Source organism: Phyllostomus discolor, chromosome 11 (assembly GCF_004126475.2).
Source record: "Phyllostomus discolor isolate MPI-MPIP mPhyDis1 chromosome 11, mPhyDis1.pri.v3, whole genome shotgun sequence".
Taxonomy (NCBI): domain Eukaryota; kingdom Metazoa; phylum Chordata; class Mammalia; order Chiroptera; family Phyllostomidae; genus Phyllostomus; species Phyllostomus discolor.
The window spans coordinates 20477261-20489980 of record NC_040913.2 but is presented as its reverse complement, the minus strand read 5'-3'; the positions used below and the strand labels follow the sequence as shown (position 1 = coordinate 20489980).

At 45.1% G+C, this 12720-nt stretch overlaps 1 protein-coding gene across 1 annotated transcript; it reads left to right on the top strand.

The window, feature by feature from the left end:
• The first annotated feature begins 589 nt into the window (after positions 1 to 589).
• ACOD1 (aconitate decarboxylase 1) lies at positions 590 to 9065 on the top strand. Its single transcript, XM_028526331.2, has 5 exons — positions 590 to 675; positions 4076 to 4237; positions 4961 to 5050; positions 6322 to 6527; positions 7395 to 9065. The coding sequence occupies exons 1-5, from the start codon at positions 664 to 666 to the stop codon at positions 8356 to 8358; spliced, it is 1434 nt and encodes a 477-aa protein (XP_028382132.1). The 5' UTR covers positions 590 to 663; the 3' UTR covers positions 8359 to 9065.
• Positions 9066 to 12720: the final 3655 nt, after the last annotated feature.

Here is a 12720-nt window from a genome sequence, read left to right as displayed (position 1 = left end):
TGATCAGAACCTGATTGCTTCCAGTTTTTAACTGTGTAAGCAAGGCCATACATTTTATTTTTTTATTTTTTACCCAAACTTCCATATATCCATGCTTATTTCCATGGGATACATTTTTAGAAGTGTAATACCCAGGAAAGGAATACATATTTCTCTAATTTTGACATAACATTACCAAGAAACCCAAGTTCAGCTGCTCACCGCCAGGAGGCCGATGTTTGAGACACCAGTGAAGGATGGAAAAGGTTGCTGTTGTCAGGAAGCTGGAGGCCTGGGAACGTGGCAAACTAGAGTCCAAAGACCATCCCTGAGGTTCTGAACCAAGCAGAAGAGTTTCAGACGGACGAAGGGTCAGTAATAGCAGTGGCTGCACGCTGGCCCCCCACAGCCAGTACACAGTTAATCATTTTCTTGATTACACAGAGCCTTTCCTGCATCAGGACTACTGTTCTTTATGGTCAGGCGTGACCTTAAGTCATTCATTAGCTCTTGACGTCTCTGGTTCCTCAAAATAGTTCTAGCTGGGAAGTGTTGAAATAGCAGGAATTTTAGGGCTAGAACAATGAGAATATGTGTGAGAGAAGTGAAGGGTATAAAAGGCAATGGCACAGAAAATAGTTCACTCCTCGGGTTCACTCCTGAAGCAAACCTCTTCTTCACACCATGAAGCTCAAGGTATTGTTGCAGTTCATGTGGCTTTATTGGAACTGATTTTCCAGCTTGCCTCTTCCTTTCTCAATTTCCTCAGTTGCCCTCTCCTTTTTAAGAGCTCCCTGCCTCTACTTCAAAAGGGCATTTTACTGTTTCTCATAGTGTCTGGGCTATCTAATTAACTGCATCTTGTTTTTTTTTTTATCAGTATTTTACCAATAATAGACGTGATTTTGTTGTATAAAATTAGGAAAGTGAGTCACTGAATGTTAATCTCCTTGCTTTGTGTATGCTGATTTTGGCATTACTGGGTTGCATCTGGAACCTGGTTTGCTGTCCTTTGTCCCCTAGAGAAGATGAGCTTTCTGCAGCAAGAAGCATAACATTTTGGTTTACTATTCTAGAGGCCTTAGCACAGTGCCACAGATATTTATTAAATGACTGCATATTTTGCCTTAGTGTATACATTATCACAGTGTTTTACTAAGACGGGATGCAGACACCAGGAGAAAGTCAAGAAGACCAAATGGTACTTTAGAAATGGATGGGCGCAAGTGTGCAGACAGCCGAGCAGCTTCGCTTCTGTTGCCTCACGTTCCCTTCCCCAGGGCCCAGGAAGAGGGTGTCTGCTCTTTGCCACACAGGGGTGATTGTCAGGGTATCCCCATACTTCCCCATACTTTCATGACAGCTGGACTTTCACAAGTTGCTGGCACGATGAGATCAAGTGCATGAACACCGCAATCGCCTTCCGGCCCCCACCGACACCTGCCCCCCGGCACTACACGTCTGGGCATTAGGCACTCCCAGCTCAGGTCTGACCCTGAAGAGACAGATGAATGGCCCGTCTCTAACTGCCCCTGCCTGTGGGGTGAGAGGTTGAAAAGAGGCAGTTTTGCTTGCAACAAGGGATCCAGCCAGTACTGGAAGCTGTTTTACTTGGCAATCATTGAATAAGCTCTCTTTCATCCTTTCCTCCTCCCGCCCCTAAGGATGTTTATCCAGATTTTTAGCAGCATGAAAATCAAAGTTATTGTTATTCTCCGTTTTAATCAGAAATGTCTGTGCCAGCAGCCTTTCTCTCTCCTAGCAACCTTCACCCAGCTTCCTCCCACTCCTGACTCACTCACCTTTGTTTGTGTGTGTGAGCCTGTGTGTGCGTAGTGGTTCTGAAAGAAGTATGCTGTGTCCCTGATGTATTACTGTCACCGGATAGCAGTGGGCCTGGAGCGGCTCTGCCTCGGGCCGGCAGGCAGCATCTGTGTTCCCCACTTTGTGCAGGAAGGATTTCACAACGAGTCCGGGTGATTTTGAGAGTATGTTTATTAGGGGTGGGGACAGTGAGACAAAGGCTTAGCACAGAAGGAGCAACAGGAGAGACTGGCGGGGCTCCCTCTCTGGCTCCCTAGAAATGTTATAGGGAAGAAGTGAGCCAAGGTGGGGCTGCTGCCAGCTCACTGGGAAGTCACAGAAGAAGGAGGAAGTCCGGATCAGGGGGTAAGGTGCTGCCCATTGCTTCCCTGGGTGCGAATCTCATGAGGCCCCTTAGCATTGAGGAGGTGCATGCCTGAGAGGGAAGAAGGGGTTGGGGGAGGGCATAGTGCTCCTGGGAGGGACAGTGCATCCCATTCACCTTTATGACAAAGCTTTAGAGCCCTAAAAAGTGGCCCATCTTCTGAAAGGAGCAGGGCTTTCCTGGCTTGATCATCGGGAGACCGAAGATGCGGGACCAGGCAGGGGCAGGCTGAAGGACTTTCAGCTGGGCACGGGCTGTGGGTCTGGGTCTCTGCCTGAGCCCTGAACTCAGTGTCAGAGCATCCCAGTTACTGGGATCCCCTCACCCAACAACCCCTCCCCCTGCAGCGAACACCGGAAAGCGAGGCATGCGACTCTCAGAAAGACACAGTGGGTTGTGCAATGATGCGATAACCAGCGCAGGGAAGGGACGAGACCTGACATGGGCTAAGTGGTCCTAAGTGCTAGGCATGTAGTAAAACACAGCCTAAGAGTGTATGTCATTTTGCTTTTTGTTTTTCAGGCAAATATAAATTATTTTATTTCTCCAAATAATTGTAAAACCAAATTGGAAAACTAAATGTTTTCTTTTTTAATTAAAAATTTTTTTCTTTATTGTTGACACCATTACAGAGTCGATGTTTTTAACTGTACCTAATAGGTGTTCTCTTTTAAGATGTGTAGGAAGTAAAATCATTGTCTATGCACTGAAGAACCTGATATTTAGAGGGGTTGCACAGTACTGTGTTGCTTATGAAGTGCAGATAGTCCTGCAGGTTTTCATCATCTGATTTGTGGGTTCGAAGCAGAATGGTCTTCTCCACCAGAATGGCCACACGCACTTCACATTCAACAAGTTTGGAGTCCGTCACCGTTGCCCCAAAACCTGCCCCTCGTCCTGTGTTTCCTCCCTTGGCAAATGGCACTGCGGTGTCCCTACCCCGAGCCCGAGCTACTGTAGCAGCCTCCTACCTGCTCTTGTCTTCCCACCCCAGATTCCTTCCCCATGGGACTGCCTGCAGTGACCTTTCCAGCGCACAGTTCTGATCATACCCCTACCTTTCTTCAGACAGCACTAGGCTCCCCACCGAAGTCACAGTCCTTAGCAAAACGTAACATTCACCACTCAGCCCTAGCTGGCAAATCCGTTCCTGCTCTCGCCTCTGACCCCTGCAGGCAGCTCCACAGCTGGAGTTTGCCGAACGCACTGCCCTGCCTCCCACTTCCAAGGCTGGGGCCACACTTCTGCCTCTGCCTTTACCCCTTATCCTCATGCCCGGCACCTTCACCTGGCGGCCTCCCCAACCAGTTCAGGTCTCAGTGCCTCCAGGTATCCACCAACAAAAAGAGCAAGTAGTGGATCTCAAGTGTACTTTTCCTGGTAACTCCCCTAGCAGCCACATTGCAAAAGTAAGGAGAAACCCTAATGAAAACACAGAACCCTGTGCTCTGCGTGCAGCTCACAGTAAATACCTGCCTAGAGACTTTCGGGTATTCAGTGGATACTGGATTTTACAAGTAGCGCACACCTGGCATGGGCTTAAAATGCAGTTGCCAGCTGCCTGAACGCACCCGCCTGCCCTGCCCCAGTGTGTCCCCCCCCCACTCCCTGTGCTTCCCTCCATCCTCGTCGCCCCCACCACACTCTGGTGTCGTCATCCCCTTGCTTGTCCGTGTCTGCACTTGGCTGAGGACAGAAACTGGCTGTTGTGAATGTCCACTTCCTTTTTCTCACAAGAGTAGGTGCTCGGTACACATTGTTTCTTTAGAAATTGAACTCAATTTCATCGACTGTGTGCCCTCCGGTAGAGTAAACTCTTTACAGAAAAGCCCCTCGAGCCCTCACGCGCCCAGGAAGGAACCGGCACGAAGGGAGTGGGGCGCTGCCCTGACGCTCTGCCCTTTCCAGTCTGTCACAGAAAGCTTCGCCCGAGTGATCCACGGCTTGACAGCGGGCCACCTGACGGATCGTGTGGTTCAGAGGAGCAAGAGGATGATTCTGGACACCCTGGGCGTCGGGTTCCTGGGCACCGGGACAGAGGTGTTTCACAAAGCCAGCGAATACAGTAAAGTAAGAAGCTTGTGTCTACTTTAGAGATAAGGCGAGTGTGCACTAGGGGTGCTCGTGACTGGACCCAGGATGTGTGTGTGTGTGTGTGTGTGTGTGTGTGTGTGTGTGTTCCACTGCTCTGCTCTTCACTTCAGGGGTGGCGCTTGGTGTGAAAGCATCACCATGCATAGTTTCATGCTACTCCTATGCTCCATTACCTGAGTTTTAATACTCGCCCAGTATTTTACTAAGCCACTGTCTTTAAGACTGGTCCCAACACTAGTAAGGTCTCATAGTTTATTGCTGTTAGCACTAGCAGCACTTTTATCTGAGAGTCTTAGAAAGAATAGTACCTACCCTCGATGATTCATTCACGCAAAGACTTCGAGAGTGGAGAAAAGGCGGGGCCCGCACTCTGAGCCCACGGTGACAGTCTGTGGCAGACGCAGCACCACTTTCCAAAGGCCGTGGTGGGTACAGACAGTCAGTTCACCTTCCCCAGCACTTACCCACAAGGAGTGTATGCGGGTCGATTCAGACCCCACTCCCTGGACCACTTACAAATCGCGGTCTAAGACTGAGCCTCGGAGTCTCCTCTCCCTTCCAGGGAGAAAGGTGTGTGCTGTTCTACAAGGAAGAGATGAATCCGATGGTTAAGGCATTGGTCTAGCTAACACAAAGGGCTCAAATAAGGACTATTGAACTCTGTCCCCTGTGTCACTGACCGATACTCTCTTGTTCCAGATCTACAGCTCCAACGTATCCAGCACTGTTTGGGGCCAGCCAGCCTTCAGGCTCCCACCAACGTACGCGGCTTTTGTCAATGGCGTGGCTGTAAGGAGCTTTATGTGTCTTTTCAACTGTTAGACAAGCGTAGTAATTTTTGGAGTCAAGAAATATCTCCGAAATCACTCTCACTTTCATGTTTTATTGATAACATCACTGAAATTATAGAGGCGAAGGGGCCTGCCTTCTCTCCTATGCAACAATTTCCATTTTCATGTTTTAAAAGTGAATTTCTACTTTCCAAATAGATTGTGATGTGGAGGAAATAAGATAGGATTCAGACAAGCCCCCTCTAAGGCATCTCAACTTCAGACTCTGAATGCATAAAGCAGAGAACATAAAACCCAATATCCAGACTCAGTTCCTTCTCAATTCCTTTTTATTTTTGTGGCTGGTACCACTTTCTATCCAGTAACCAGCCTTTCATTCATTAATTCAACAAATATTTATTCAGAAACAAATAATGGCCATATGGTATCTATCATATTTTCTGAACCAAAAATCAGCATTTCTCGTCTGACAATGTTGAAGCTTTTTTTCTGTGTGTCAAGGGTAGTACACAGATATACTTTGGACATGAATGTGTTGAGATTTCTGAGATATATTTATGGTTTTGGGGACATTAGCTCAGCATTTGAAAGCCAAGCCCAATGGTGCATCCAGGAATAAATGCCCAGTAAGCGGTGGAAAATGCACCAGCCGTACCCAATAAACACAAAGACCCATTTTTAGATAAACTTCTGGTGATAACTATTTCATATAGGGAAAAAGAAAATGGCTGGGATAAAGAGGAATAAAACCTTATAGTAGAAAATAATGATTTTAAAATATAGCTTAGTATATAATCTTGGTTCAAGAATTCTTGTAACTTCTTCATAAGTTTAAGATCATTTCATAATAAAAGGTACAAAAACATATGGGCTGATATGGAATAAATGGCATTAAAGTGTTAGTGTGACTTGTTCGGCGGGTGGCGGAGGAAGGAAGGCGGAATGAGGAGCAGCCACCCAATTGCACGGCTGTTTGTAAGGTGACCATAGATCTTTCCAGGGGCCGTGGCAGAGAGCTGGTCACCTGAGTGAGACCCAAGCTCCTTGGGGCTCACTCGCCGCTCTTGGCAGAGGGCAGCAGGTCCAGTGTCCAGCTATGTGATCCAGAATCACAACCAGTTCATAGGTTTTTATTTCCAGAGAATCAAGATCTAAAAATCTCACTTCAGACAAAGTAATTACTAAACTAAACCCTTACTGACCCCAAAGCCATTGCACCCCAGGAAATGCATTTTGGTTTTTGGTTATTGTTTTTGTCTTTTTGCACAGATTCACTCAATGGATTTTGATGACACGTGGCATCCTGCTACCCACCCTTCTGGAGCTGTCCTTCCCGTCCTCACGGCCTTATCAGAAGCCCTACCTCCAAGTCCAAAGTTGTCTGGCCTTGACCTACTGCTTGCTTTCAATGTTGGGATTGAGGTGCAAGGCCGATTACTGGATTTCTCCAAGGAAGCCAGTGACATACCAAAAAGGTACGGAAAATATTTGCCCCACGGAGAGACAGACATATTCCCCCTCATCTGTCAATCACTACCTCTGTAGCGCTTTCTGACGGAAGGGTTAGCTCAGCTGAAGATGGTAACATTCGTGCTAGCAGGTCAGTCAGGTCACCAGCCACATATCAAACCATACACACAAAGGTGTGTTTTCAGAAGTGCTAATGAAAAGTGTCCTCTGGGTTTAGAAAGCCAATCCGGACCATGAAATACACTGGGGCCTCTCATCCCAGGGTGAGTCAGGTCATTCTGTGGGTACCCTGAATATCCCTGATCCCATCAAAGCACAATCTACTTTGATAGGTATTAGTGTTCTTCAGACTAATGAGAACATTTGGAATATCCTAAACCTGGCTGTTCAACCCATAGATCAAAAGTGGTCAAATGTTGGCTGTATCATGTGGTTCAACACAATATTTATTTTGCCACTTGGTCCAGTCTGCTAAGAGAAGCATAAATTTAAATAACAAGTGAACTTTCACAGTTTTTACAAGGCCCTTAATGTACATGGACTTTCGGCAATCGACCACTTCTGCCTTTCTCCAATAATTGTAAAAGTATCACTTATAAAGAATTTACTATATCTTAGCCACTACTGTAAGCATATGAATTCATTCAAAAGTCACAAAACCCTGTAAGATAGATACTATTATTATCGCTATTTTATGTTAGAGAAAACAGATATGAAGTTTCCCCAAGATCACTCAGCAAGTAAGTGGAAGAGCTGAGATTTGAACCCAGGCACACAGTATGTCCACTATCTAAGCTCCTGATCACTACACTGTCCTGCCTCCTGGTGGTTGAGGATTGTAAATCTCCAACTCTTTGCTTTTTGCTTTTTAGGTTCCACCCCCCTTCAGTGGTAGGAACTTTGGGCAGTGCTGCTGCCGCATCCAAGATTTTAGGGCTCAGCATGACAGAGTGCCAGGAGGCCTTGGCTATTGCTGTTTCTCACGCCGGGGCGCCCATGGCAAATGCTGCCACTCAGACCAAGCCTCTTCACATGGCCAATGCTGCCAGGCATGGGATCGAAGCTGTGTTCCTGGCAATGCTGGGTCTCCAAGGAAACAAGCAGGTCTTGGACATGCAGACTGGATTCGGGGCCTTCTATGCCAACTATTCCCCCAAAGTCCTTCCAAACCTAGATTCTTACCCTTGGCTCCTGGACCGGCAGGATGTGGCTTTCAAGAGCTTCCCTTCACACTTAGCCACCCACTGGGTGGCAGACGCAGCTGCATCCGTGAGAAAGCACCTTGTAACAGACAGAGCCGTGCTTCCCACTGACCGCATCGAGAGAATCGTGCTCAGAATTCCAGATGTCCAGTATGTAAACCGGCCTTTCCCAGACTCGGAGCACGAAGCCCGTCACTCCTTCCAGTACATGGCCTGTGCCATGCTGCTTGATGGCAGCATCACTGTCCCATCATTCCACAGATGCCAGATCCACAGGCCACAGGTGAGAGAGTTGCTTCGTAAGGTGGAGCTGGAGCACCCTCACGACAACCTGCCAAACTTCAACACATTATACTGTGAGATAAGTGTTACCCTCAAGGATGGAGCCACCTTCACGGAGCGCTGTGATACCTTCTATGGTCACTGGCGGAAGCCACTGAGCCAGAAGGACCTACAGGCCAAGTTCAGAGCCAATGCCGCCAGGGCACTGTCCTGTGATACAGTAGAAAGACTTATAGAGGTAGTGGACAACCTGGAAGATCTCGAGGACTGTTCTGTGTTAACCACACTTCTGAAAGAACCCTCCCCATCAGAGATGGCTTCCCAGCCTATCGAGCACTTAACACTTTCATAACACAGTCTCCCTGAGGTTTACCATTATCTAAGTGACTTTATATTGGGGGAAATTCAATGATCTGTTCGCGGTCAGCCAAGAAGAGAACGCAGCGTGATGGAGAGAGTGCAGACATGCAGCTGGAGGTACATGGAGAAAGACGCTTGCCCTGTAAAAGTGCAAGACTGTTCCAAGTGCCTAGAGCAAGGTAACATATGCAAGAAACACAGAGCAAGTGATTTTAGTTGACCATTCATAAAGCTGAATTTCAAATCACCTGTGATTTTCTAATATAGTTAATCATTTTGGAGGACTTTTATGAACTTCAGGAACCTCAAGCCGCGGAGGAAGTTGAACCTGTACGTGTATTTGCTGACAGTGGAGAAGGGGCCCCAGGTCTGCTGTGCCCCCAACGGCTCTCTCAGATCATGGCTTATCAGAAGCCCTGCACAGTGGAGGGACTGCTGCTGGGCTCAGAGATTAGGGCTTAGGAGGTTCAAATCCTGCCTCTGCTATGTCCTAGATGCCATCTGGGGCATGCTTCCAAGTACCTTCTGCCTTAGTCCCTCTATTTGTGAAGCAGACAGACGTAAAGAGCAGTCTGAAAAACAGAGCAGTTTGGCTCCGGGAGACAGGCTCCTAATGACAACACGTCACCTTTCATTAGAGAAAACATGTTTGAGGAACGATAATGAACAAAGAGTCTGAGATATAATAAAGACTGGCAATAAAAAAACTGTACGTGTCTACGGTTAAATAAAAATGGACTAAAAAATAATAAAATATCTTATTGGCTTAAAAATTACAACATTAGCAAAGTTATTTTAGTTAGTATGGTCTAAATTTCTGTGTTGTCCAAGAAAAGGGCAAAACTATTAACTCCAAACTTTGATTTGAAAGCATACATGTTAACACGGGCTGTGAACCAAAGTGTCGCAGGTTCGATTCCCAGCCAGGGTACATGCCTGGGTTGCAGGCCATAACCCCCAGCAACCGCACATTGATGTTTCTCTCTCTCTCTCTCCCTCCCTTCCCTCTCTACAAATAAATAAATAAAACCTTTAAAAAAAAGAAAGTATACATGTTGATATTTCTAGGGTAACCATTACAAAAAAACAGTAGGATACATTACTTCTAGGTTAATAGAGATAAATATGCAATTAGGAAAAAATAACCCATAGGAAGCAAGAATGGAGGGGGAAAGAAATATAGAAGAGGCAGAACATATATAAAATTATAGGAAAAAATCCAAATATATCTATAATTACAAAACAGTAAATGGACTAAATGGTCCTGTTTAAAAAGACAGACTGTGAACACATCTTTAAATGTTCCCTAGCTTTGTGAACACCTACTTTACATACTGTTCATTCATTCACTTTAAGTGTACAGCTCGCTGAGCTCTGGGAAACTCTGAGGCTTGTGCGAGCACCACCACAGTCCAGTTCTGAGACACCCCCATCGCTCCGCAACATTCTTCACGGCTGCGTGCAATGAATCCCCACTCCCCTCTCCCACCCTTGGCCAGCAGCCATCTGCTTCCTATCTTAATAGTTCTGCCTTTTCCAGACATTTTCTATAGTAAATGGAATCATACAATACGTAATCTTATGTATCTGACTCTTTCACTTAGCAAAACAGTTTTAAGATTTTTCCACATATGTATCAGGGCACTTGATTCCCTTTTATTGCTAAATAGCACTCCGTTGTACGAATGTACTACATTTCGTTTACCCATTCGTTAGTTAGAAAGTAGCTGAACTGTTTCCATTTTGGGGCTATTAGGAATACTGCCTCTATGAACAACCTGAGACATGTCTTTCTGTGGGCATATCGTCCCATTCCTCTTGGGTGGATACTTAAGAATGGGAATGCTGGGTCATCTGGTAAGTACGTGTTTAACTTTATAAATACTGTTTTCCAAAGCTGCTCTATCATGCTGTATTTCCACCAGCAATGTCTAAGAGTTCTGGTTTCTCCTTATCTTCACCAGCCCTTAGAATTGTCAGTTTTTAAAATTTTAACCAGTCTAGTGAGTGTGTAGTATGGTTTCATTGTGCTTTTAATTTCCATTTCCTTCATGACTAATGCTTGCCCATTTTTGCCAATTGTTTTAATTACCTTACCTTACTATTGAGTTCTAAGACAGATTTATATATTCTGGGTATAATATCTTTACCAGGTATATATATGCTTTGCAAATACTGTCTCCCAGTCTGCGGCTTGTCTTTTCATGTTTCTATTGGTCTCTCTATGGGGTAGGGGGTGGGTAGAGGTGGGTAGGGGGTGCAGGGGTTGAACAAAAAGGAGGGAGGACTCACGGACATGGGCAACAGTGTGCTGAGGTTAAGGGGGGTAAATGGTAATGGAAAAAATACAATACAGATAAGTTTTTAAAAAATAAGAGCAAAACTTTTAAATTTTGATCAAGTCCATTTTACCATGTTTAAAAAAAGTTTGCAGTTCTGCTTTTGGTGTTATTAGAAGGTTTTTTAAAAAAATCCAATTATACACTTTATTCAAGGTGCATAAAGACACAGAAGAGTTGAAAGTAATAAGATGTGGAAAATAAGGATGGAGCATTAATAAGAGAAAGCTGAAATAAATAAACATTAATATTAGATTGGACCAAAAAGAATTCAAGCAAAAAGCTTTCCTAGAAATAAATATAATAATAATAATAATGAATTTAAATCATAAGGTAACTAAAATAATTCAAAATCTATATGCATCTAAATAATATTGAACAGCAAGGAGAAATAGATAAATCCAACATCATTCTGAGAAAATTTTAACATTTCTTTCTCAGTAATTGATATTTCAAGGAAATCAAAAAATAAATAGACTATATAAAATTCAAACACTATCCACTGTTTTATCTAATGGACACATAGAGAATTCTGTACCCAACCCAACTACAGAATTCACAATTTTTACAAATCTCATAAAACATTTATAAAAGTGGACCATATGCTGAGTGTGAAGCAAGCTTCAGCAACTTTTTCAAAGGATTGGACCATACAGATCATTTTCTCTAATCATGAGGCAATTAAGTTTTAAAAAGTCAATATAAAAAGATGATTAGAAAAGCCTGTGATGTTTGGAAATAAACATTGCTCTACATAAGTCTTGGGTCATAGAAGAAATTTTAATGAAAATTATAAAACACTTAGAACTAACCAATAAGAAAAATATCTCATATCAAAATTCGTAGAATGTTGCAAAAGCAGTACTTAGAGATGCAGGATTTTCTATTGCTGGCTCTGTGATACTTGGACTGTGCTGTTTCACAGGGTGCAGCAGGCCGATTCTGATGAGTTTGTTTGAACACAGCTGATAAAGGAGAGGGAAGAAGAGGGGGTTTCTATTATGGCCTTGAGATGAAATTTACTTATTGTCCTGTCTTAATACATTTCAGAAGTTTGTGGGGGCAAGATCTAAGGACCATTCCTAATACCCTTGAATAACCCCTGTCAAAAACAGGACAACAGGCCCAAAGTGGAGTCACTTTTACGCTGAGCCCCGCATCACCAAGCCAATGACAGTTTCACCCCTCCCAGGAATGGAATCTTAAGCCGGTCAATCAAGAGTCTCCTGATCAGCATTGGTTGAGTCATATACCTGTTAGACTCCTGCTATCCCCCAAAGGAAGGTAACTTTGCAATAACTGACCTGCTTTTCTGCCACACATAATGTCCTATTCCTGCTCCCTTCTGCTTATAAAAGTCTTTTATTTTGTAAGCTCCCTGGAACTCCTTTTTGCCTGCTGGACTGGATGCTTCCCAAGTGGAATCAATTTGTGCTCCAACTCTTAAAAATGTTAACATGCCTTAGTTTATCTTTTAACGCCCCTGACAATGTGCCAGAGCGACAGCACGGGTTGGGAAAGACATCCTGTCCTGAGGGGCTCACAGGGCGCAAGGAGACCTTGAGATTGGTTCACGCCCACTGAGCTAACTGAAGGCAGGGGAACATTTGAGGGAATGTGGGTCTGTGGAAAGTACCTGAGCAGCCTCCTCACTGGCAGCCCTGCACACTGTCCACCCCCATGGCTCCACACACAAAAACACAGAGGAGGGAGGGGGAGCTTGGCTCCCCACACTCCTTTCTAGATGATTCCCCCCTGTGAGGGTCAAAAGCAAGGGCACTGTTGAGCCATGGTGGGGGAGGGAAAGCTGAGCCCTTTGTCTCTTACTTCCAAGGGGCCCAAGAGCAAGAACCGAGTGCTCCATACAGGTCCTGCCAGGCAGCTGAGGACAACACCCACGCTTAGACTCTGGGACAAAGGCCCAGCTCACAGAGAGAGGTTCATTACAGCTTCCTCGCCATGTTTCTGCATCGTCACACATACCCCAGGCCCTGAGACAAACCGACTCCACTCCA

Coding starts and splice junctions, on each gene's coding strand:
- ACOD1 (XM_028526331.2), top strand. Junction 4,238..4,960: donor AAGCCAGCGAATACAGTAAA/GTAAGAAGCTTG, acceptor CTCTTGTTCCAG/ATCTACAGCTCCAACGTATC. Junction 6,528..7,394: donor GCCAGTGACATACCAAAAAG/GTACGGAAAATA, acceptor TTTGCTTTTTAG/GTTCCACCCCCCTTCAGTGG.